The following is a 26,507-nucleotide window of genomic DNA, read 5'->3' as shown; positions in this document are numbered from 1 at the left end:
TGAGGGAGAGTCCACCACTGCTACTGGCAGGGCATTCCATGAACTCACGACTCGCTGAGTAAAGAACCTACCCCTAACATCTGTCCTATACCTACCCCCCCTTAATTTAAAGCTATGCCCCCTTGTAATAGCTGACTCCATACGTGGAAAAAGATTCTCACTGTCGACCCTATCTAAACCCCTAATCATCTTGTACACCTCTATCAAGTCACCCGTAAACCTTCTTTTCTCCAATGAAAACAACCCCAAGTGCCTCAGCCTTTCCTCATACGATCTTTCTACCATACCAGGCAACATCCTGGTAAACCTCCTCTGCACCCGTTCCAGTGCCTCCACATCCTTCCTATAGTATGGCGACCAAAACTGCACACAGTACTCCAGATGCGGCCGTACCAGAGTCTTATACAACTGCAACATGACCTCAGTACTCCGGAACTCAATTCCTCTACCAATAAAAGCCAGTACGCCATATGCCTTCTTCACCGCACTATTTACCTGGGTGGCAACTTTCAAAGATTTGTGTACATGGACACCAAGATCCCTCTGCTCATCCACACTACCAAGTATCCGACCGTTAGCCCAGTACCCCATCTTTTTATTACTCTTACCAAAGTGAATCACCTCACACTTAGCTACATTGAACTCCATTTGCCACCTTTCTGCCCAGTTCTGCAGCTTATCTATATCCCGCTGTAACCTGCCACATCCTTCCTCACTGTCTACAACTCCTCCGACTTTCGTATCATCCGCAAACTTGCTCACCCAACCTTCTAACCCCTCCTCCAGGTCATTTATAAAAATGACAAACAGCAATGGTCCCAAAACAGATCCTTGCGGAACACCGCTAGTGACGGCACTCCAAGATGAACCTTTGCCATCAACTACTACCCTCTGTCTTCTTCCAGCCAGCCAACTCCTAATCCAAACCTCCAACTCACCCTCAATGCCATACCTCCATATTTTTTGCAGTAGTCTACCATGGGGAGCCTTATCAAACGCCTTACTAAAATCCATATACACCACATCTACCGCTTTCCCCTCGTCCACCTCCTTAGTCACCTTCTCAAAGAATTCAATAAGGTTTGTGAGGCACGACCTGCCCTTCACAAAACCATGCTGACTATCCTTGATCACATTATTCCTATCCAGATGTTCATAAATCCTATCCCTTACAATTCTCTCTAAGATTTTGCCCACAACAGAAGTGAGACTCACCGGCCTATAGTTACTAGGGTTATCCCTACTCCCCTTCTTGAACAAGGGAACCACATTTGCTAGCCTCCAATCTTCTGGCACTACTCCTGTAGACAGCGAGGACATAAAAATCAAGGCCAATGGCTCTGCAATCTCCTCCCTTGCTTCCCAAAGAATCCTAGGATAAATGCCATCAGGCCCCTATTTTCACCCTTTCCAGAATTTCCAACACCTCTTCTCTACATACCTCAAAGCCATCCATTCTACTTAATTGTGACTCAGTACTCACATTGACAACAATGTCCTGTTCCTGATTGAATACTGATGAAAAGTATTCATTCAGTGTCTCCCCAATCTCTTCAGCCTCCACATGCAACTTCCCACTACTATCCTTGACTGGACCTATTCCTACCCTAGTCATTCTTTTATTCCTGACATACCTATAGAAAGCCTTAGGGTTTTCCCTAATCCTACCAACTAAGGACCTTTCATGTCCCCTCCTTGCTGCTCTTAGCTCTCTCTTCAGGTCTTTCCTGGCTACCTTATAACTCTCAATCGCCCCAATTGAACCTTCACGCCTCATCTTTACATAGGCCACCCTCTTCCATTTAACAAGGGATTCCAATTCCTTATTAAACCACGGCTCCCTCACACGACCCTTTCCTCCCTGCCTGACGGGTACATACTTATCAAGGACACTCAATAGTTGCTCCTTGAACAAGCTCCACATATCAATTACACCCTTGCCTTGAAGCTTACTTTTCCAGGCCACACATCCTAAGTCATGCCTCACAGCATCATAATTTCCCTGCCCCCAGCTATAACTCTTGCCCTGTAGTGCACACTTATCCCTCTCCATCACTAGAGTAAAAGTCACTGAATTGTGGTCACTGTCCCCAAAGTGCTCACCTACCTCTAATTCTAACACCTGGCCTGGTTCATTACCCAGAACCAAATCCAGTATGGCCTCACCTCTTGTTGGCCTATCTACATATTGTGTCAGGAAACCCTCCAGCACACATTGGACAAACACTGACCCATCTAACGAACTTGAGCTATAGCTTTCCCAATCAATATCAGGAAAGTTAAAGTCCCCCATAACAACCACCCTATTACTTTCACTCTTCTCTTGAATCATCCTCGCAGTCCTTTCTTCTACGTTTCTAGGACTATTAGGAGGCCTGTAAAAAAAACTCCTAACAGGGTGAGCTCACCTTTCCTATTCCTAACCTCAGCCCAAACTACCTCAGATGGCGAGTCTTCATCCATCGTCCTTTCCACAGCTGTAATACTATCTTTGACAAGCAATGCCACACCTCCCCCTCTTTTACCCCCACCTCTGACCCTACTAAAACACTTAAATCCTGGAACCTGCAACAGCCAATCCTGTCCCTGTTCTACCCATGTCTCCGTAATAGCCACAACATCGAAGTCCCAGGTACCAACCCAGTCCCAGGTACCAACCCAGAATTCCTAGAAGCATGGCATTCCAACTTGAACTCTATCAACAAACACATTGACTTGGATCCCATTTACCACCCCCTGAGGAAAAAAGAACAGGAAATGACATCACCAACTCCAAGACACCCGAACATAAATAGAAAGCAGGAAATCCCAGCAGTGCTTTGTCCGCAGGCTCAGTGAAGATGTTACCTCGTATGGTGATGAAATGTCTGAAAATGAACCTTGCAGCTCAGCGAGCAAACCTACATTCAAAATTTGCTAGTCCAAGCCTCTCCCTATAGCTCAAATCCTCCACCCTTGGCATCATCCTTTTCTGAACCCTTTCAAGTTTCATAACATCCTTCAGAGAGGAGGGAGACTAGAATTGCAATCAATATTCCAAAAGTGGCCTAACCCATGTCCTTATTTGTGAGATTCTGAAATCCCTATTTAAAGTTTAAGGGGAAATTTGGGAAAGCTAAACGTTCTAATATTTTCCATGACTGCGGTACTTTCCCAACTTTCTGACCATTTTCCCTTCCCGACTTTCTGCTCAATAATTGTATGTTCTGATACATGGAGCAAATTTTACCTAAGCTGTATGTAGGAAAACTAACGATATTGGGTGCAATATTGGTTTCATGCCCCTTTGCTTGTGGTCTCTACTGAAGTCACTGAGGAGTTACAGACAGGATCTAACTGGCATTCCAATTAATCCTATGCCTTTCTTTGTCTAGCAAATTTCGGTTACACTCCCAGGAATGCGGCATGGAAGTTAGTCCATTTCTTATAATTACTAACACTTTCATTGAAAAATCTTTCAAGCAAAACACAATTAGATTAGATTACTTAGTGTGGAGACAGGCTCTTTGGCCCAATAAGTCCACACTGACCCTCCGAAGAGCAACCCACCCAGACCCATTCCTCTATGTTTACCCGTTCACCTAACACTATGAGCAATTTAGCGTGACAAACTCACCTAATCTGCACATTTTTGGGCTGTGGGAGGAAACTGGAGCACCCAGAGGAAACCCATGCAGACACTGGGAGAATGTGCAAACTCCACACAGGCAGTTGCCTGAGGCGGGAATTGAACCCTGATCTCTGGTGCTGTGAGGTAGCAGTGCTAACCACTGTGCCACTGTACCAATTAGTTTTATATTATTGACATCAATCCTGTCTAAATTAAATGCCAATTGTTTATTTTTGATTTGAGGTATAATTAAACATTAGTGTTATATGATGGAGCGTGTTCCTTTCCCTGAAGAAAGTGAGGACTGCAGATGCTGAAGCTCAGTTGAGAGTGTAGTGCTGGAAAAGCACAGCACGTCAGGCAGCATCCCAGGAGCAAGTGAATTGACGTTTTGGGCATAAGACCTTTATCGTTCCTGATGATGGACTTATGCCCGAAACGTCGACTCACCTGCTCTTCAGATGCTGCCTGACCTGCTGTGCTTTTCCAGCAATATACTCCTTTCCTATATGATATACCAGAATTTTATCGGGCAGGACTTAATCATTGCGTTCAGATTGATTCCAACAGAGAGAATGAACTATCACAGCTACAAACAAATGACGTATTCAGTCTAATATGAAAGAAAGCGGCTCACATTTATATTTACAACCTTAATTTCCCAAAGCCCTTTTCAGCCAATAAACTGAATGATAATGACTTGGAATTTGTTGTCCTTGAGGGTGGTGCAAGGAGAAACAGTATAAGATTTGAAAAGGAAATATGATGAGTACTTGAAAAGGAATAAACTTCCAAAACTACAGGGATTGATCAGGAGAATGGATATGACTGGATCACTCTATGGCAAGCCGGCATAGATTTGACGGGCCAAATGATAATCTCCTGTTGTGTGATAACTCTGACTTCTGAAGTGTAGTCACTGTTGTGATCTGGCCATCCCTTTACCCACAGCAAGTTCGAATAGAGTAATTTAGAATGACCAATATCTCTGCTGTTCTTCAAAATAGTGACATGGGATCTTTAATGTCCAGCTTGGAAAGCAAAGAGGGTTTTGCTTTAACATTTCATCTGAAAGATGACACCCTGTGAAATTGTAGTGTAGTGCTAGGGTTCCTACCAAGATGTTATGCTCGAGCGTGTGAAATGAAACTTGAACCCAAAACCTTGTCATTAAGGTGAGAGTGCAACTCAACCACATTTGACATTATCGCCTATGAACATCTGCTTCAACCTGTATTTTCCTGATTTATCAGATCTTGAGGAAAGGTTGTCTTAACTTTTTTTGGTCCTTTTAAAACAGGAATATCTGCATCGTTTGCTGTAAAGGTTTTTAAAGCATGGATGGCAGAAAAAGATGCAAATGCTGTTACCTCATCCCTCAAGAAATCCAACTTGGACAAGAGGCTGTTGGTGAGTATATCTGATTCAGGCATTTAGAACTGTGCATTCGTACACCTTCATGAAAGACCAGGTTGAGATTCAATCCTGAAAATGTTAGCGAAGTTTGGGAGGAAAAAAGGAAATCACTACTGTGGAGAAAAGTTGACATCTGCATGTAATATTAACAAAGAGAGAGACAGATGGAAGTTTAATTTGAGTATTACTAAAATATTTAATTTTAATTAAGTATTTGCATCAACATTTGAGTAAGTTTTCTAAGTGAAAATGCACATGAATATCCAAATCAAGTGATTATAATTTCTAAAATTGTGTGTTTCAGTTTGACTATTAGATTAGATTACTTAGTGTGGAAACAGGCCCTTCGGCCCAACAAGTCCACACCGACCCGCCAAAGTGCAACCCACCCAGACCCATTCCCCTACATTTACCCGTTCACCTAACACTACGGGCAATTTAGCACGGCCAATTCACCTAACCTGCACATTTTTGGACTATGGGAGGAAACTGGAGGAAACCCACGCAGACACTGGGAGAATGTGCAAACTCCACACAGTCAGTTGCCTGAGGCGGGAATTGAACCCGGGTCTCTGGTGCTGTGAGGTAGCAGTGCTAACCACTGTGCCACCGTGCCACCACTATATCGAATGAAGAGCCTATATTAATGGGTGAATTAAGAGATTCATGAAAGGTCTAGATAGAGTTAATGGTAGGTGTCTTTTCCCCAGGATGGGGGATTTCAAGACTTTAAGGTGAGAGAAGCAAGATTTTAAAAAAGACATGAGGGACAACTTTTTTACATAGAAGGTGGTTTGTGTGTAGATTGAACTTCCTGAGGAAGTGGTGGATGTGAGTGTAATTACAATATCTAAAAGACATTTAGATAAGCATATGAATAAGAAGGGTTTGGAGGGATGTGGGCCAGGAGCAAGCAGATGGGTCTAGTTAAGTTTGGGATTATGTTCGGCATGAACTGGTTGTTTTGAAGGGTGTGTCTCTGTGCTGTATGACTCTATTCTAAATTCAAGCTAGTGAAAAGCCTGCTGAGAGTTCCTTTTAAAGATGGAAACCTCTAAAAAAAATTGGGAAGACATAATTAAAGTAAGATTGCTTATTCTTCAATGCAGCAGCTAGTGAAGGCAGTGAATAGCTGAGCCATAAGTATCCGAAAACTCCCAGGTTGAAGTCATGGTCTTTGATCAATTGGTGAATGATCACGTTTGGCCGAAATTAGCAAAGTTCAATCAGCTTCAGCACTTGGGAAGGGGAGCTGATAAGACCAGGTTCCAATAACCTATCTGAAAACTGATTTGCTTTTTATATTTTAGATATTGGCACAATCTGATATTTTAGAATAAATCAGAGTCTGAAACTAAGTATTTTGGACTTTATTGAATAATCAGCCATAATAAATATGAACCATGAGCAGTGAACAGTTTTGCAATTGTGTACCTTGTTTTTCCATCTCATAGGAACTCTTCCCAGCAAACAAACAAAACTTCGAACATTTTGCAACATACTTCACAAATGCAGGTCTTAAAGAACTATCTGACTTTCTCAGAGTCCAGCAATCTCTGGGAACTCGCAAAGAGCTGCAAAAAGAACTTAAAGAAAAACTTTCTCAGGAATGCCCCATAAGAGAGGTATGTTAGCCATGAGGTGGCTTAAAAAATTCAATTTTCTAGTTGCCAGATAATTGGCTCATTCAGAGTAAATATTATAATTAGATCTAAAAAAACATAGCTCCAAATCTGATAGAACCAGCCTTGTCATTTTTTTTTAAAAAGTGGAACTATGATGAACTAAGATATTGTTAAAAAAGGAAAGAGATCCTTTTTTGTAGAGAGTATTTTGATTTGCAGCTAAGGGATGAAATCAAACGGAAAGGAGCTTGGGAGTTTAGGTAGCAGGCTGGATGTGGGAGTAATTTGAGCTCTGCTCAACTCGTAGCAGAGGTAGATTTAAACATGGGAACAGGATTGAGTTGCTTGAGAAATTGGGGAAGTTCTTGTACTTCACTGACCCATAAGTAACCCCACAACCCGAAGCAATATATTGTCTGATTCTGACCTTTTCAGAATCTCTATCTTTGTTGCGTACTGTTGGTGGCTGTGCTTTCAGTTACCCGGGTGCTCATCCTGGACTACCCTCTTTATAGCTCTCCAACTACCATACTTTCCTCTGACCTTTCATCCCTTCGTTTACAATTTGTGTCTCAGTCAATATGTCAGTGTTTTGTTTTATAATGCATCTTTGAAATTTGGGATCTCTTGTTGTGTTAAAGGCACTTAGTAATATTTAAGTTTTCTTTTTGAAAAAATGCTTACTGGCTGGATTCAGTCCTATTTGCCTCCCGGATTTCCAGAGCCCAGGGAAACTCGGCTGCAACCTAAGACATTGCTGTAATTTGAGGCATTGAGCTTCAAAATATCTGTGGAGCATAACCACATGCACAAGTCTGTCAGTAGTACTGCGATCCCAAAGCAAAACCAAACCCTTGCTGTCAAAATTACATTGTTTCCTATGTCGTACCTTTAGCCCCTAAAGGAAATGCTGAAAAACAAGCAACAACATGTGGATTAATTACATGCTTTTTTCTTAAAAAGGGATGTGCAGAATATATGGTGATGGTGTGTGTTTGCCCTTTGAGCTGAAATGTTTTTTTTAAGTGAGTAGTTTTCCTAATGTCCAACTAAGTTTAATTGGTAGGTGCTTAATTAGTTGATCTCCATTGGAATGGTGCAAGAGGGATGACATTTGGCATCAGAATTTCTCGGCAAAAGAAGGGAAAAACAACCCCAGTGATCCTTGCAATAAATGTGAATGTGGCAACTTGATTGGGCACAGTTGTGATGCATCCTGAAGTTGTGTTGTCCAAGATTGTATCAGTGTGATTGGGGTTCGAGAGAGGAACTGGCATGAAAAATGTTCTGCACCAAATAATCAAATTTTCAGGAAAGGGAATCAGGAGAAAGATTTTCCTCTTTCCATCTAAGTGGTTATTGCCAGACACTTATCATTTCACCTCAACCTATTGTCTTCAGATAGTCCTGTATGTCAAAGATGAGATGAAGAGAAACGACTTGCCTGAACAGGCAGTAATTGGACTTCTGTGGACCTGTGTAATGAATGCCGTTGAATGGAACAAGAAAGAGGAGCTGGTCACAGAACAAGCTCTGAAACATCTTAAGGTATCTACCTCAAAGAATGAAACCTCTTCAGCATTTGGGTGTAAGAACTTGAACTGGTAGATTCTTGAGAGTTTTTCATTCTTAATGAACTGTGATAATTGATTTAGAAGTGACTAGTGAAGCTAGAAAACGTAAATATACTAAGTGTGGAATTTTGAAAACACGTGAGCTGTTTAAATAATTTACAAAAACTTGATAACACTCACTTATGAACATGTATTCTCAAAATTATGGTTAAAGGATTTGAAATTCCAAGTTTAAAAATGTTATATATCTTGCAATCCACTTTTCCAGCTTGCAAGGATAAGGATAGTTGCTCCTCTCCCTTTTCCAGACTTTGTCTCCTGCTTCCTGTAATTGTGTACATGATTGCAAGCCTTACCTTGAGGCTGGGCACCTGAACTTAGCAGCTGGCTGGTATATGCAAGCCAGTTTTCTGCATGTTTCCCCATGGGAAGCTGACAAAGTAGCATATCAGTCAAACCCCAGCGATGAAAGGGTGTTCAATTTAACCCATTTCGGAATGGATTTGAATATTTATCTGTTGGACAATGGATGTTATTGTTGACAATATTGCTGTTTTTAAAATGAAGATGAGTACATTTTTGTCTTCAATGCTGTGCTCTGAACATCACATCAGGAATATGTGTTGGGAAAACCGATGAATATGTTACTGGTTTTACACACACACAAATGATGGATCGAAAATCATACAAGACATATCCAAATCTCTGATATGTTACTCCAGTACTCATATGAACAGCATTTGAAGAAAAAAATGTACTGCAACTTACCTTTTAATAATCTAAAACATTTGTGAGAAAGTTGGAATTTCTTCGTAATAACTAATGGTGGAGACGAGCAGATAGCTTTCTGTAGCTGACAAATGACTAAATACACTTGTAATCATTTTCAGCAATATGCACCACTCCTTGCAGTATTCAGTACCCAAGGTCAGTCAGAATTGACCCTACTGCAGAAGATTCAGGAATATTGCTATGACAATATCCATTTCATGAAGGCTTTCCAGAAGATCATTGTGCTTTTTTACAAAGGTATGATTTGAATTGGCAAGATTTAATCAAGGAGCAATCTATCACAGTACTGAACAGATGTAGAGTTATAGAGTCATAGAGATGTACAGCACAGAAACAGACCCTTCAGTGCAACTCGTCCATGCCGACCAGATATCCCAACCCAATCTAGTCCCACCTGCCAGCACCTGGCCCATATCCCTAAAAAAAGCTTCCTATTCATATTGCCATCCAAATGCCTCTTAAATGTTGCAATTGTACCAGCCTCCACTACTTCCTGTGGCAGCTCATTCCATACACGTGCCACCCTCTGCGTGAAAAAGTTGCCCCATAGATCTCTTTTATATCTTTCCCTCCTCAGCCTCAGCCTCTGCCCTCTAGTTCTGGATTCCCCCACCCCAGGGAAAATACTTTGCCTACTTATCCTATCCATGTCCCTCATGATTTTATGAACCTCTATAAGGTCACCCCTCAGCCTCCAACACTCCAGGGAAAACAACTGTAGCCTATTCAACCTCTCCCTGTAGCTCAGATCCTCCAACCCTGCCAACATCCTTGTAAATCTTTTCTGAGCCCTTTCAATTTCACAACATCTTTCCAATAGAAAAGAGACCAGAATTGCAATATTCCAACAGTGGCCTAACCGATGTCCTGTACAGCCGCAACATGGCCTCCCAACTCCTGTACTCAATATTCTGACCAATAAAGGAAAGCATACCAAATGCTGCCTTCACTATCCTATCTATCTGCGACTCCACTTTCAAGGAGCTATGAACCTGCACTCCAAGGTCTCTTTGTTCACCAATACTCCCAAGGACCTTACCATTAAGAGTATAAGTCCGGCTAATATTTGCTTTCCCAAAATGCAGCACCTTACATTTATCTAAACTAAATTCCATCTGCCACTTCTCAGCCCATTGGCCCATCTGGTCAAGATACTGTTGTAATCTGAGGTAACTTTCTTTGCTGTCCACTACACCTCCAATTTTGGTGTCATCTGCAAACTTACTAACTGTACCTCTTATGCTCCCGTACAAATCATTTATATAATTGATGAAAAGTAGTGGACCCAGCAACGATCCTTGTGGCACTCCACTGGTCCCAGGCCTCCAGTCTGAAAAATAAGTCTCCACCACCACCCTCTGTCTTCTACCTTGGATCTAGTTCTGTATCCAAATGGCTAGTTCTCCCTTTATTCCATAAGATCTAACTTTGCTAACCAGTCTTCCCATGGGGAACCTTGTCGAATACATTAGTGAAGTCCATATAGATCACATCTATCACTCTGCCATTATCGGTCCTCTTTGTTACTTCTTCAAAAAACTCAATCAAGTTTATGAGACATGATTTCCCATGCCTTTCCAGATACATCCTGTCCCTCGGGATTCCCTCCAACAACTTGCCCACCACAAATGTCCGGCTCACTGGTCTATAGTTCTCTGGCTTGTCCTTACCACCTTTCCTAAACAGTGGCACCATATTAGCCAACCTCCAGTCTTCTGGCACCTCACCTGTGACTATCGATGATACAAATGCTTCAGCAAGAGGCACAGCAATCACTTTTCTAGCTTCCCACAGAGTTCTTGGGTACACCTGATCAGATTTATCCACTTTTGTGCATTTCAAGACATCTAGCACTACTTCCTGTGTAATATAGACATTTTTCAAGATATCACCATCCATTTCCTTACATTCTATGTCTTTTTCCACAGTGAATACTGATGCAAAATACTCATTTAGTATCACCCCCATCTCCTATGGCTCCACACAAAGGCCACCTTGCTGATCTTTGAGGGCCTAGATTAGAGTGGTGCTGGAAGAGCACAGCAGGTCAGGCAACATCCTAGCAGCAGAAAATCGACATTTCGGGCAAAAGCCCTTCATCATTCCAGCATCAGCAGTTTTCACTTTCGCCTACCTGATCTTTTGAGGAGCCCTATTCTCTCCCTAGCTAATCTTTTCTCCTTGATGTAAAAATCCTTTGGATTCTTCTTAACTCCATTTGCCAAAGCTATCTCATGTCCCCTTTTTTGCCCACCTGATTTCTCTCTTAAGTTTACTCATACTGCTTTCACTCGATCTATCCTGTCTATAGCTGACATATGCTTCCTCCTTTTTCTGAAACAAACCCTCAATTTATTTAGTCATCCAGCATTCCCTATACCTACCAGCCTTTCCTTTCACCCTAAGAGGAATGTACTGTCTCTGGACTCTCGTTATCTCATTTCTGAAGGCTTCCAATTTTCCAGCCGACCATTTACCTGCGAACATCTACGCCCAATCAGCTTTTGAAAATTGTTGCCTAATACCATCAAAATTGTTCTTTCTCCAGTTTAGAACTTCAACTTTTAGATCTGGTCTATCCTTTTCCATCGCTATTTTGAAACTAATAGAATTATGGTTGCTGGCCCCAAAGTGCTCCTCCACTGACTCCTCAGTCACCTGCCCTGCCTTATTTCCCAAGAATAGGTCAAGTTTTGCACCTTCTCTTGTAGGTACATCCACATATTGAATCAGAAAAGTTTCTTGTACGCACTTAACAAATTCCTCCCTTAACACACTGGCAGTCCCAGTCTATGTTTGGAAAGTTAAAATCCCCTACCATAACCACCCTGTTGTTCTTACAGATAGCTGAGATCTCCTTATAAGTTTGTTTCTCAATTTCCCTCTGACTATCAGGGGTCTATAATACAATCCCAGTAAGGTGATCATCCCTTTTTTTTATTTCTCAGTTCCACCCAAGTAACTGAATTTCTGGAAATATCCTCCCTCAGTACAGCTGTAATGCTATCCCTTATCAAAAATGCCACTCCCCCCAACCTGCCTCTTGCCTCCCTTTCTATCCTTCCTGTAGCATTTGTATCTGGAACATTAAGCTGCCAGTCCTGCCCATCCCTGAGCCATGTTTCCGTAATTGCTATGATATCCCGGTCCCATGTTCTTAACCATGCCCTGAGTTCATCTGCCCTCCCTGCTAGGCCTCTTGCATTGAAATAAATGCAGTTTAATGTGTCAGTCCTATCTTGTTCTCTGCTTTGTCCCTGCCTGCCCTGACTGTTTTAACTCACTTCTGTTCTCAGCTGTACCCGTCTCAGATCGATCTCTTTCCTCACCATCTCCCTGTGTCCCACCCTCCACCTTACTAGTTTAAATCCTCCCAAGCAGTTCTAGCAAATTTCCCTGCCAGTATATTAGTCCCCTTCCAACTTAGGTGCAATTCATCCCTGTGCAGGTTACTTCTACCCCAAAACAGCTTCCAATGATCCAAAAATATGAATCCTTCTTCCATACACCAGCTCCTCAGCCATGCATTCGTCTGCTCTATCCTCCTATTCCTGCCCTCATAGCACCAGGAGTAATCCAGATATTACTACCCTTAAGGACCTCCTTTTTAAATTTCTGCCTAACTCTCTGTAATCTCCCTTCAGAATCTCAACCTTTCCCCTTCCTATGTTGTTGGTTCTAATGTGGAAAATGACCTCTTGCTGGCCTCTCTCCCACTCGAGAACATTCTACACCTCCTGAGACTTTGTTGATCCTGGCACCAGGGAAGCAACACACCATTCTGATTTTTCGCTGCTGGCAGAAGTGTCTATCTGTACCTCGGACTAGAGAATCCCCTAACACAATCTCATTACATTAGAGCCAGTCTCAATACCAGAAACCTAACTGTTCATGCTATGTTCCCCTGAGAATCCATCACCCCCTACATTTTTCAAAACTGCATGCTTGTTTGAAATGGGGATAGCCCCAGAAGACTCCTGCCTACCTCTTACCTTTCCTGAAGTTAACCCATCTATGTGACTGTATCTGAGACTTCCATCCCCCACTTCCTATAACTGCCATCCATCACATCCCATCGCTCTTGTAAATTCCTCATTGCCTCTTACTGCCTCTCCAGCTGATCCATTCGATCTGATAGGATTCATAACCAATGGCATTTATTGCAGATATAATCCTCAGTAACCCGTAAACTCTCCCTAAACTCCCACATCCGACAAGAAGAGCATATCACTCCACTAAGGGCCACTTTTGCTTTTTTATTCCTCTACAAAACACTGCTCCAAGTTAAATTAATACATATGGGCAGCACGGTGGCACAGTGGTTAGCACTGCTGCCTCACAGCGCCAGAGACCCGGGTTCAATTCCCGACTTGGGCGACTGACTGTGTGGAGTTTGCACATTCTCCCCGTGTCTGCGTGGGTTTCCTCTAGGTGCTCCGGTTTCCTCCCACACTCCAAAGATGTGCAGGTCAGGTGAATTGGCCATGCTAAATTGCCCGTAGTGTTAGGTAAAGGGGTAAATGTAGGGTAATAGGTGGGTTGCGCTTCGGCGGGTCGGTGTGGACTTGTTGGGCCGAAGGGCCTGTTTCCACACTGTAAGTAATCTAATCTAAGTATTCTAATCTAATCTAATCATATGGCTTATATTTTAAGTTTAATTAAGAGTAGTTAATGTCTGTCATAAATATGCATCTTGCAATTTTGTTAGTTCAGATTTTCAGATTGTATAAATTAATTACTTTTACAGGTGGAAATTTCATGTGGGAGCCAAGTGTAGGTAGCACCAAATGACTGACTAATAGGTTTACTGAGGTAAATCATGAATAATTAGTTTCAGCTAAGCTTAGATTTGAAATGCTATAGGAGGAAGGTACAAACTGGCAAAGATGAGCTTTTGTGGTCATAGAAGACAAATCATTGGTGTTAAAGGCTTCATTATTTTTCCACATAGAGTTAAAAATTGTTTATGGGAGAAATCAGGTATTTGACATAAAGGAGACAAAGTAAGCTTTATGGAAATGGAAGGAATCAATGAACAAAGGCAAGAGTTGTGACAGATAAAGGTAGGTGTTGCTATCACAGGTGGTAACAATTCAACTAAACTTTTGAAAAAAGTTATAATGCAAGAATTGAAAGAATACATAAAGACAATATCTATGCAGTGCAAACAATTTCCTTAATTTTCAGGCATCGGGTGGCACAGTGGGTCAGTGGTTAGAACAGCTGCCTCACGGTGCCAGAACCCAGGTTGAATTACAGCCTGGATAACTGTGGAGTTTGCATATTCTCCCCATGTCTGCATGGGTTTCTGCCAGGGCTCCGGTTTCTCCCCACAGTCCAAACTTGTGCAGGCTAGGTGGATTAGCCATGGTAAATGTGGGGTTATGGTGATAGGATAGGGTCTGAGTTGGGAGGTCAATGCAGACTCAATTGGCAAATGGCCTCTTTCTGCATGGTAAGGATTCTATTTTGCACCACTTTTTGCAGTATTCTGTGGAGAATCTGATTAAACGTTGACCCTACACTAAAGATTCAGGAATGCTGCACTAGTGTCTATTTCACTTTAGCTTCATTTCCACTTGATTTGTATAATATCAGTCATGACCCCTGAACGTCCTAAAAGTCTCTACAGCCAACTCATTTATTTATTGAAGCATGTCACTGATGTAATGTAGGAAATGCAAGAATATGCTTTTTGGTACCGTTTGAGAAGGTTAAATCATCAAGCTTCAGACATTGCATTGAAATTGCTAACCTCTGAGATTTGAAGTAATGGAATCATCAAAATAAAGTATGATACATTGGATGTCAAGCAGAGGTGGTGTGAAGAGACTTAACGAATGGACAAAACAGTGCATTAGATCATAATAGAAATCTGAAAATCATATTTGCGCAGATGGCAGATGTTCATTAACATAACATTAGGACGAGACAGTATAATGGTGTCCTACTGAAACTTCTACTAAGGTGTTAAAGCAATCATACTATTGCATTTCAAATACTTTGATTGCAGGATCTTACATAATTCACTAGAGTTAGAAGGATTATGTAGATCAAGAAACATGTTGAAGTGTTTTCATTTCTGCAGATTTTCCATCCATTTGCCTGCTTTTAGCTCAGGCTGCACTGAAACTCTTGGCTTGGTCGGATACAACCAGATGGGTGACATGACCCTGATCCTGTGCATCACTGAAGTCATAATAAAAGCATGAGCTCGAGACTTGTAAACAGGTTATTCGTATATAATTCCCATCAAAACTAATCCTCATTTTTGTTCTCGACCAACACCAAGAATGTGTTCTTACAGTAGGGCAGTTGAATAGCAACCCTAAAGATTTATTTTCTGCCAGGTCTAGGGAAACTTTCTTGATTACCTTTCTCAATGTCTATTGATGTCCCATTCCCCAAAATTGTTGCACATTTCATTCCTAAAATAATCTTGTGTGCAACCTATCACTACCAGCAGGACTGAAATGAAAGGCTGTCCCTTTTCAAATATCCTAAAATTAATTTTGGAATGGCATTTGTACTGCGGCGGTATAACACTTAATTATTGTCAATGCCCTTAAATTTGTTTCATGGTATGCCTTTAAATACACCTGTTCTTCAAATCATCAAAAAAGTTTTAGGTTTTTTTGGTTCTTCAGTCAGAAGTGAGCATTGTCGAATTAGCTGCTGAGTACAATTTAGAGAGAGAGTGCACTCTTGCTCCTATTTGTCAGTGGTAGTTGAAGTGTGTATTTCAGGCAGTGGATAGGTGATGATCAAGTATATTACTTTGTTTTGGATGATGTGCTGCTGATTTTGGTGTTGGAGCTGCATTCTTGCAGCCAAATGTAGAATTTTATATCACTTTCTTGACATGGCTTGTAAAAGAAGGATGGACTCTGGGGAATCAGGCAAGTTACTCACTACAGAATTCCCAATCTCTGACTTGATGTTGAAACTACAGTGTCTGTATGGCTGGTGCAGCTAAGTTGCTGTTCAATAGTTAACACCACCTCCTCTACCTCCTCCCTTCCCCTCCCCCACCCACTCAAATTAATGGGTGCTAGCAAATTAGCCAGGGTTAATTGTCTAAATCAATTTTATTTCCCTCTTGAATTGTTGTTTGAATAAAGTTATAGTCAGTTTATAATAGGCTCTGTGTGAGAATCTTCTGCGTGATATAATTCTTTCAGTAAACTGCTCCCCAGTAATTATCCATGAAGAACTATTGAAATTGTTAAAATTCAAGGACGATTTGTGCAAATGGTGGGGTCAGGATACCTGACAGCACTGTGCAGAAGTCAGTACAAGCAACATTCCTTGTAAAATTGAGTCCATCATTTTATGTTGCAGAAAATTCCATTCAGGGGACCTAATTCATTCCCAGAAAATGTCCTATCAAAGCCTGTCACACTTGGTTGTTGCCGTTTAAAAGATTAAATGGGTGGCTGTAAATTGGTATTGTACAACATTTCATTATTAATAAAGATCCAGCTATACCAATACTGATACCTACTTGGATCTCAAATTTTGAAGTTGTAGGAAGGAGTGTAGAAGGGTAAAATTTCCCACGAAAAGATTGTTTTCTATCCTTCCACTTTTTGGCAAAGGCAAGGTAGAAAATTAACCCATGTCATTTTGAGGATAACACTTAAAAATGTGTACTTGCCTCCTGAGGTTATTTCTGGAGCAGTTTATATGCTGCTGAAAATCTTTGTACAGAGTTGCTGAATCTTGTTCGAACTTCAATATCAACTCCCAGACAGTGGGTTTGGAAGGAAGGTTTATGCTGGTTGCAGTGTGTAACAGCTGGAACCAAACTAGCAGTCTGAAAACATCACCTTTATTGTGGCCTACATTCACTGGTATGAGTTGAATCATTTTTAGTTGGTAATAGTTGCAGGTTGAGGTGATGCCATGAACTGAAATTTTCAGCTTCCTTTGAAACTTTGCCTACCGTTCACAAGTGTTATAAGATTGCAAGCACCTATATATGCCCTGTTATGTTAGCTTTCTGAAGAAGCTAAACGAGGCTATTTTATGGATCCAAATTGAAGTGGTCACTGACCCGATCAAAATATTTTAATGAGCCTTCACTGCTCTAAGCAAGGTTAGCAAACAAGGTCAAAGTACGAAACTGACCAATAGCATTATAACCATTTGGTACTTGAGCAATATCTCTGCCACATGATCCTCCCTATGCTTAGTGTGGCCTAGCAAAAGTCCTTTTGCAGGATGAGGAGTGATTAATGACAAGGGCATCTGTTAGAGCTGTTGCAGTTAGAGTAGAACAGTTACAAACACTCTGCTGAGTCAATAGCCTTTAAATATCATCCAGCATCTGTGTTAGTCCATTAGGAAGAGACGGTCAACTTGGCATCTAACGTGTTGCGTGAATTCAGTACCTGTCATCAAAGGAGAATGGCAGCATTTTTTTTGCTAGAGATTGTATGGATTTTTATTTGACTTTAAAAATTACTGACATTGTGTTAACTGCTTTGAATCACAGCTGATGTCCTGAGTGAAGAAGCCATCCTAAAATGGTATAAGGAAGCACATGTTCCCAAAGGCAAAAGTATGTTTCTTGAGCAAATGAAGAAATTTGTTGAATGGCTACAAAATGCTGAAGAAGGTAAAATTTGTGTCTATTTCTGTGTCTTTACAAGGCCATATAATATCACGTCTTATTCCCTGCACCAAATTCCATACTCTTGACAAATACTAATGTTAAAATGAGTAGTGCTGTTATTCTTTTTAAATAGTCAGTTTACTCTGACTTTCTTTAAGTGAAAACAATAAAGTTATGACATTCTGCCATCAGTGAAAATCTTTGTACAGAGTTGCTGAATCTTGTATTGCTTGACTGTTCTAACTTCAGTATCAACTCCCAGATGGTGAGTTGGGAGGGGAGAAACCTTTAATGCTGGTTGCAGTGTGTAACAGCTGGAATCAAATTAGCAGTCTGAAATCATCATTATCATTATTTTGATAGACACTGCCTATTCACTGGTGTGAGTTGAATCATTTTTACTGTGCAATCATAATTGCACTTTCTAACCTCAAACTGCGAAAGTGTATGCAGATGGTATAAGTATAAACTGGAAATCAAGTTTGCCATATTCTAGACATTAGATCTTCTCTTTCTATACTGTCGTAGTGTTTCAGAGTGAAATATGTTGACAGGGCTTAAATCTAAATTTAATGATCAAGTTGTCCAATGCAGATTTGAAAACTAAATTAAAAGATATCATGGTAGGTAAGCATTGCAAACGTTTAAAGAATTGACTCATTATATATACTTATTCTCTTACAGAATAAAAGAGGTTTGAATTACTAAGAAAATTTAATGTAATCTTGAATTTAAAAAAAAGAGGCTGATAATGTCATCAAAAATTGTAGTAAGCCTGAAGATTGGGAGAAGTTTAGAATTCAAATGAAAGCAAAGAAATCGGTAAATGTCAAAATGGAATATGATAAATGAACAAAACACACAGGATAATAAATCGTTTTCAGGGCATGCAAAGGAAAAGTTTGGCAAAAGGAATTGCTGATTCCTTGGCAGCAAACAGAAGTTTTAATGGAGGAATAGATTAGGTTAGAGAACTATTCCTGTGGGTTGAAACTGAGCAAAAGTAACCCCACTATTCAAGAACAAAAAGAAACTAAATAGTTCCTATTTAGGCCAGTTTGTTAGACATCAGTAGCAGAGAAAGGATTAACATCTATTGCCAAGGGCTATAAATTAGCAACAAGACCTGACAGGTCAGTTTGTATTTATGAGAGAACAATCATGTTTGACGTATCTATTGAGTTTAAGGTTTTAATGAGTAAAGTTAATGAAAGGAAACCAATAATGTTCTGCAAATTCTCAAAAAGCATTCATGAAATGGTTGAAAAATACATTAGTATGGAGTGAGGATTAGAAGGTAATCTTTAGAATTTTATACTGCAGAGAGCTATGGAAGCTCGTTGAAGACTAAGACTGATCATTTTTTGGATACTAATAGAATTAAGGGATATGGAGTGTAGGATTGGTGTAGATCAAGCATGATTCTTTGGAATGATAAAATTGTCATGGTCTTAGCAGACCATAGGGCTGCTTTCTCATTAGAGAGATGACTGGTGGTGGGTTAACCTGAAAGTCACCATGCCTTCGGCAAGGGGAGAGGTTGAGTAAGGTCAATGGGCCAAATCCCCTATTCCTGTTCCCCATAAGAACAAATTTACAAGATTCAGTCCTTTAATAAATTCTGCAAATTTTGTCTGCAATCCCTAAATGTGACTTCCAGAAATTTCTGGATAAATTTTATTGGGGATCTAAATTACTCAGAGAACAGACATTTCTCCGAGCACTGAGAAAACAGCCACACCACATTCTGAAAGCGTGGCCATGGAAACTTTGCTGAAAACAAAGATTCACTGTTGATCTTTCCATCAGCTCAAGAGCATATAACTGTCATTGCCATGCTGCAAAGTATCAAGAGATTTAACGAGGACTTTTTGTAAATCATTTCACTGACCTTCGAGGATCACTGTTTCATGACAATTTTTAGGATGATTATGTTGGCAACCTGTGTCTGTAGTTTTATTCAAATTTCAACATTTCAAAACTGCTGTTTGTATTCAGCAGGTGAGGCAGTATCTGTGGAGGAAAATAATTCATTAACTTTGCAAGCACTGAGACGCTATCAAAATTGGTGGATGCTAATGAGAACCAGCCTTTTTTTTAAAAAATGGACAAATGGAAGGGGCAGGGCAGACATTTAGCAGGAGCTAATTGAGTCGGGGAAACTAGTGGGAATGGGGAAACTTCAGGAGCCTCGGAAAATCTTATCTAAGCTCTTCAGATTTTACTTATTATCTGACCTATTATCTTGCTTGCTTGCTAGGATGAACCAATTCTTTTCTTTCAAATAAATCTTGATTATGGGATTCTTCAATTAATGTCTGGATCAAAATTGGAGTTAAGTTCTGTTGGACCTTCCTTAGAAGAAACAAACTAAAATGTTCCACCTGTCTCCAATAAGTTGAAATGCAGTACTTTTAAATGACTAAATTCCTACACTGATAAATAACTTTCAAATATATTTGAACATCGAGAAGTGTAACATTTTATTCAGTGTCCAGTTGTGGATTCACAGAATGGCATTGGGAACCTTCAGCTTGGTGCCCAGACTACTGTGGGCTTGGACCTGTGCCAGGAGAACGTTTTGCTCTTCAGGCTCCAGACCACCTACTTGGGTTGTTGCTTGTTCCTGGCTGCACAATAGTTGTTGCTTGGTGTCTTCTTAGAGGGATCCCTATTTGCTGGCCCGTTCTATCTCCAGGTTCTGCTCAGGCCACTAGTGGAACTGTCCATCTCAGTTGTCTGGGAGGACCGGGCCGACCTCCTGACCAATGGGGGTGTTGGTCGTGACTGAGCTCCCCTCTATTTCTCTGTGGGATGGAGGCTGTTGAGACTCTGCAAACAAAATCAATATTGCTCATTCACTCTTCAGATTATTAATAGTGGGGATAGGATGTAACAAAATTGTTTTAAAGTAATCAACCTAACAACTACTATATACATTTGACTTTTCTTTCTAGAATCTGAATCAGCAGAAGGTGAAGACGATTAGCAATGGAGCTTGACCAAGTACAACATAGTTTGTGAGGGTCTGTTCCCTTGCATTTATGGTTTCAGTAGAAGAGATTGATTCCAAATCAAATGGAAACTATAGGATAACCTGCCTTATGTGTAGAAGAACTGATGTGAAATAACAGAGCTCTGAAGCATTACCCGCTTCTGAAATTCCACTTTGGAGGCTATATGCTATAACTTAGTAAAACTATTTAAAAGGAGCATTGTAGCCTAAAATGAAATAAGTTTGATCTTCTAGCATAATTTTCAAATTCTGTGAACTTTACACTTCTATTGTAGCCTTTGATTTGTCCACATTTGTAGTTTATTAACTGTTTGTGAATATGTAATTTGACACTAGAATTTTTTGAATAAACATTTTTGTATTTTAAAAAATACATGTCAGGAGGTCTTGTACCTTCTAGTACAGGGCACATTCCCTGCTGTTTTTGTCTGTTGTCTCTGCAAACAAATTATATTTTTGAAGATTTTGGTTTTGAAAGCCTTCTGCCTGTGACATTATCTGTTAGCTATAAATAAATTGGCCCTAAAACCCTTCCACCCCAGATGTTTTGGAGTCTGTGTTGTTTACGACCACTGGGGAAAGAAAGCCAAGGACAACATAACCTTGTTAAAGAAGGAGCTTTCTCACACCTCCCCCCACCCCCCATTTTTTTAAAAAAAAATGAACCATCAATATCCAAAGATGGCTTCATTTTAAAACCCCTTAATCCTAAATTGTTAGTATTCGAAAGCACGTATACATTGACTATAAACGTGCAAACATGCACAACTGTATTCTGTTTCAAACTGTTGTACTCCTGCCACCAAACGCCTCAGTTTCTCATTCAAATCTCGACCATACATCAACAATCACGTTTTCTCATCCAGCCACATGCACAATTTTTAAATTGAATGGCTGGAACAACAAGCTCCATCTAAACAGTCTAGCATTTTTTTTCTTCAATTTCTCCATAAACTTCAATGGCTTATGATCAATGTATATGATTGTCTCAGATACATTACTGGTAATATAAACACTGAAAGGTAATGCCAACAGTAAGCTCAAAGTCTCCTTCTCGACCATCGAGTATTTCTGCTGATGAATGTTCAACTTCCTGGAGAAATACCCGTTCGGTCTTTTTATCTTCTCATCATCGTCGTGCAAGAGCACAGCATTAACACCTTGTCGTCGTCTTGCAAGAGCACAGCACCGACGTCCACATCATTTGCATGGATAGCCACCTTAAATGGCTTTGTGTAATTAGGTGTGGTTAATACCGGGGCAGTGGTTAACACAGCTTTCAGGATGTCAAATGCCTTCTGACAATTCGCTGTCCACTTCTTGCCTGCCATTAGCAATTCATTGCTAAAATTTGGTGCGAACTTTCGATAAAATCCACTCAATCTCAGGAACTGTAGTCCTGTTCTTTTTGTCGATGGTGTGGGAAACTCCCCAGTTACCTTTGTTTTTGCATCCCGTGGGGGCCATTTATCCTTGTCCAATAACATGGCCCAGGAAGGTGATTTGATCTTCGGTAAATTCACTTTTAGCCAGATTTATCACCAAGCCTGCCTTCCGAAGTTGATCGAACAAGTCTGATAAATGCTGTAAATGTTACTTCTATGTGTGACTAAAAATCACCATGTCATCTCTATGTATACGACACAGTTGGGTAATCCGGCAATGACTTTATCGGTTAGTTTCTGAAATGTGGCTGGTGCATTTTTCATGCAAAATGGCAGGACTTTGAACTGATATAGGACAAAGTTAGGACTGCAAATGCCGGAGATCAGAGTCAAGTGTGTGGTGCTGGAAAAAGCACAGCAGGTCAGGCAGCATCTGAGAAGTAGGAAAATCGAAGTTTCTGGCTAAAGCCCTTCATCAGGACTTTGCCCGAAACATCAATACTCCTGATCCTCTGATGCTGCCTAACCCGGTGTGCTTTTTCAGCACCACACTCTCGACTTCGAACTGATATAGTTCATTGGGCATTACGTAAACTGAAATTACCTTCAAACTTTCTGACAAAGGTACAGACCTATAATCCTCTAAGCAAGTCCAAATTAGAAATGTAAGTTGCTTGTCCCATCTTTTCAACAGAGCTTTCCAAATGTGGAATCAGATATGATTCAGTTTTTGTAACTGTATTGACTTTCCAATAGTCCCCACATAACTTGGGTACCAACCATTATTATGGGGGAGCCACTGAAACCCGCTTTGATTATGTCATCTTGGAGCATGCGTTCAATCTCCTTTTGAATGTGTGCCAACCTTAGAGAGTTTTGCCTATAAAGATGTTGCTTAATTGGAACAGCATCTCTAATATCTACCTCATGCATAATTAGGTGAGTACTTCCCAGCTAATTTCCGCTTATCTCCCCATGTGATAGTAATAGGTCTTTCAGGTTATTTCGATTTTCCTCTGGAAGGTAACTCAATAATTTATCCCAATTTTTGACAGCTTCATTATTGTCCAATTAATTTGAGGAATGTCCAATTCAGAATCTTCTGAACTTGGTTCTTCCCTTTATGTTGTAATCATTAATACCTTATCCTCTTGCTTTTCTTCCCTGTCAAAATACCTTTTGAGCGTATTCACATGACACACTCATGAGATTTCTTTGTCTGGAGTCCATATCAAGTAGTTCACCTCACTCAATTTCCTTTCGACTTGAAAGATCCATTAAACCTTGCTTTAAATGTTCACCTATCACTGGATATAATACCTTATCACCGATAGCAAAATTTGTGAATTTTTGATTTCCTGTCTGTTTCTTGTTTCTTTGTATGCTGTAATACTTTTAAATGAGTCAACTCCCTCGCTCTATTTAATCATTCCCTAAAATTTGATACTTATTCCAAATATGTGGTCTCCAAATGCTGACATACCAATTTCTCCTTAATCAATTATAATGGTCCTCTCGGTTCATGCCTAAAATCTAATTCAAGTGGAATTAATTTGGTTGATTCATTTGGTGCATCTCTGATTGCACAAAGCACAATCGGAATTCCCTCATCCCAATCATCTGGACAGTCTTGACTATAAGCCCTTAACATGGTCTTTAATGCCTGATGCCAAGTTTTTAGTGCTTCCTGCAATTCTGGATGGTACAAAGTAAATTTGAATTGTTTTATTCCTCAGCTGTCTATAAACTTCCTTGAATAATTTTGATGTGAAGTTTGACCCTTGATCTGATTGTATTGCTGTTGGTAGTCCAAATCTACTGAAACATTTGCACAGTTCCTCTACAATCCTTCTAGTGCGATATTGTGTAATGTAATAGCCTCTGGAAATCTAGTCGACACATCTATTATTGTTAACAGATACTGATTCCCACTTTTTTTGTTTGAGGTAGGGGACCTACACAATTAAGAGTCTTGTAAAACATTCCTCAAATGCAGGAATAGGTACTAAAGGTGCAGGTCTTATTACTGCTTGTGGTTTTCAGTTACCTGTCATGTTTGACTAGTCTGGCAAAATTTAATTACATCCTTGTGCAATCCACACCAGTAAAAATGTTTTTTTTTTTAAATCATGAGTTTTCCCCACTCCTAAATGACCCCTAGAGGTAGCTCATGTGCCACTCTTCACACCTCCTTTCTATAACCCACTGGCAATCCAATTTGATTAACTTATGCCCTTTTCTCATCTGCCTGAATATGTGGTGATCTCCATTTCTTCATTAAGACATCATTTTTAAGAAAACATTCAGGAATACATTTTGGTTCCTTTTTCTGTGTCTGCCTTTTGATACAATTGCTTTAAATTTTCATCTTTCTGCTGTAACACAGTTAATTTATCTGAGGTAAAGATGTCTGCATTGTCATCTATGTGCTCCTGGCTTGTCTCAATCATTTGATTAAACAGGTCTCTTGCTAATTCCACGTGAGTTCTCATTACTTCAGGAAGTGAATTTTGAATTCCTCCAAAATAATTGTCTCTCTAAGAGCATTGTTGGTTTACTCTATTTTAATGCCCTTATCCACCTATCAAAATTACTTTGTTTGATCTTTTCAAACTCAATGTAGGTTTGACCAGGGTCCCTCCTGAGATTCCAGAAATGTTGCCTGCAGGTCTCTGGTACAAGCTCATATGCGCTTAAGATGGCTTTCATCACCTCCTCATATGCCCCTGATACCTCCTCTGATAATGATGCAAATACCTCATAAGCTCTACCTATAGATTTTGGGTTTGGATCAACAAAGCCTGCATGGTCATTGGCCAACGCATTTGTTCAGTCACTTTTTCAAATGAGATGAAAAGGGCTTCCACATCCTTCTCATCAAATTTAGACAATGCTTGAATATATTTAAACAGTTTCTCACCAGGCCTTTGACTACCATGAGTTTTCTCAGTCTCACTAAGCTTACCCTTTAGCCTTCATCTCCATCGTTTTTAAGCTAACATTCCTGGCTAAGTGTCAATTTCTGAAATTCAAATTCCCTCTCTTTCTTCCTTTCCTCTCTCCCCTTTTTCTCTCTTCTCTCTCATCTCTCCTCTCTCCTTTTCTCTTTCCATTGCTTTTAATTGTAATTCAAACTGTTTCATTGCTGTTGCCCTTTCCTTGTCTTTTGCCTCTAACTCAAGCTACTTCATTTTCATTTGAATTTTAGTCATCTCTAAAGATTCTGGCCTTTCCAGCAAACGTAAATGCTGAACTATTGCTGTAATTCTATCTCCTTTCCTCACAAAAGGAAGCAGCTGCAACTCCACCTTGTCTGCTAATTCCAGCAGCTTGGCCTCCATCACTTTTTGTAAAACCCCCAAGGTCACTTCTTCTACCTCCAGAAAACTCATGGTGACTGAAAGAGTCATTGCTATCCCAAGTACTGTTTAAACCAACTGAATTCAACACGTGGAACAAAAGACACTAACACCTACCACTCAGTGCCTTCGAGTCCAACAACCCGAATCCCAATTTGGGACTACAGAACAAATCATGCAAAGAGCCCCCAGCCTGTTATGGACCAGGCCAGACCCCTCAAAATGTTTCAAGAAGATAGCCCAGATCCTAACTTTGTAAGTTGTTTCAAGCAGGTGTACAGTAGATATTCCAGGAGAAATGCCACTGATCAAACAACTTAATTTTCAACAAAACAAAATTTATTTACAAGATTACTGAATGAAACACACATAACAGGAAACAGATTTCCGAATAACTTAACCTTACCAAATATCCAACAGATCATCCCAATTTAATGATGATGTTCCAAATACTTGCAACAATCCCCATAAACACCCCTTGGCACAAAAGGTAAAATCAAACACGGTCTTACAGGAGAGAAGGCAGAGAGAGGGGACCTGCCTGGACCTGCTTCTTTGGGTCCAGCAGCTTTTTCCACAGTACTGCTAAAAAACCAAACCAAATCAAACCAAACCAGAGAAAAGCTGAGCTGGGAGATCTGGCCACTCCCCTTTCATTGTACAAGTGTTCTTTTTTAAAACTTGAAAGCCTTCTATCTCTGTTAGCTATAAACAAATGCATTTTATGACCTTGATGTAAAACAAAAAGCCAAGGACAGCATAACTTGTTAAAGAATGAGCTTTGTCACAAGATATCAATTATATTAAGATGCTTCCTAGATCTCTCCAAGAAAAATAAAAACGCAGAAATCAAGTTGAAGCTACTGCTGTACTGATATAAGACCGTAAGGTATAGGAACAGAATTAGCCATTCGGTCCATCGAGTTTGCTCCACCACTTGATAACGGCTGATATGTTTCTCAACCTATTCTCCTGCCTTCTCCTCAGAACCCCTGACCCCCCCCCCCCCCCCAATCAAGAACCTAACTATTTCTGTCTTAAATACAGTCAATGCCAAGGCCTCCACAGTTGTCTGTTGCAGCGAGTCCCATAGATTCACTACCCTCAGGCTGA

At 40.4% G+C, this 26,507-nt stretch overlaps 1 protein-coding gene across 3 annotated transcripts in view; it reads left to right on the top strand.

The window, feature by feature from the left end:
• bzw2 (basic leucine zipper and W2 domains 2) overlaps positions 1-21,191 on the top strand; it is a 76,094-nt gene extending 54,903 nt beyond the window's left edge. For all 3 annotated transcript variants that reach the window (XM_087987104.1, XM_087987105.1, XM_087987106.1), the window contains 6 exons: positions 4,911-5,020; positions 6,481-6,651; positions 8,053-8,199; positions 9,116-9,254; positions 17,515-17,637; positions 20,592-21,191. In XM_087987104.1, coding sequence (XP_087843230.1) covers positions 4,911-5,020; positions 6,481-6,651; positions 8,053-8,199; positions 9,116-9,254; positions 17,515-17,637; positions 20,592-20,623 — 722 coding nt within the window. In that variant the 3' untranslated portion in view covers positions 20,624-21,191. The remainder of the gene's footprint in view (positions 1-4,910; positions 5,021-6,480; positions 6,652-8,052; positions 8,200-9,115; positions 9,255-17,514; positions 17,638-20,591) is intronic.
• The last annotated feature ends 5,316 nt before the right edge of the window (positions 21,192-26,507 follow it).

This window comes from Chiloscyllium plagiosum, unplaced genomic scaffold (assembly GCF_037043375.1).
Source record: "Chiloscyllium plagiosum isolate Xiang-an unplaced genomic scaffold, Cpla_swu_hap1 HiC_scaffold_5, whole genome shotgun sequence".
In the NCBI taxonomy this organism is placed as follows: Eukaryota; Metazoa; Chordata; class Chondrichthyes; order Orectolobiformes; family Hemiscylliidae; genus Chiloscyllium; species Chiloscyllium plagiosum.
The sequence above is the reverse complement of the archived record's forward strand: the minus strand, read 5'-3'. Positions and strand labels throughout refer to the sequence as shown.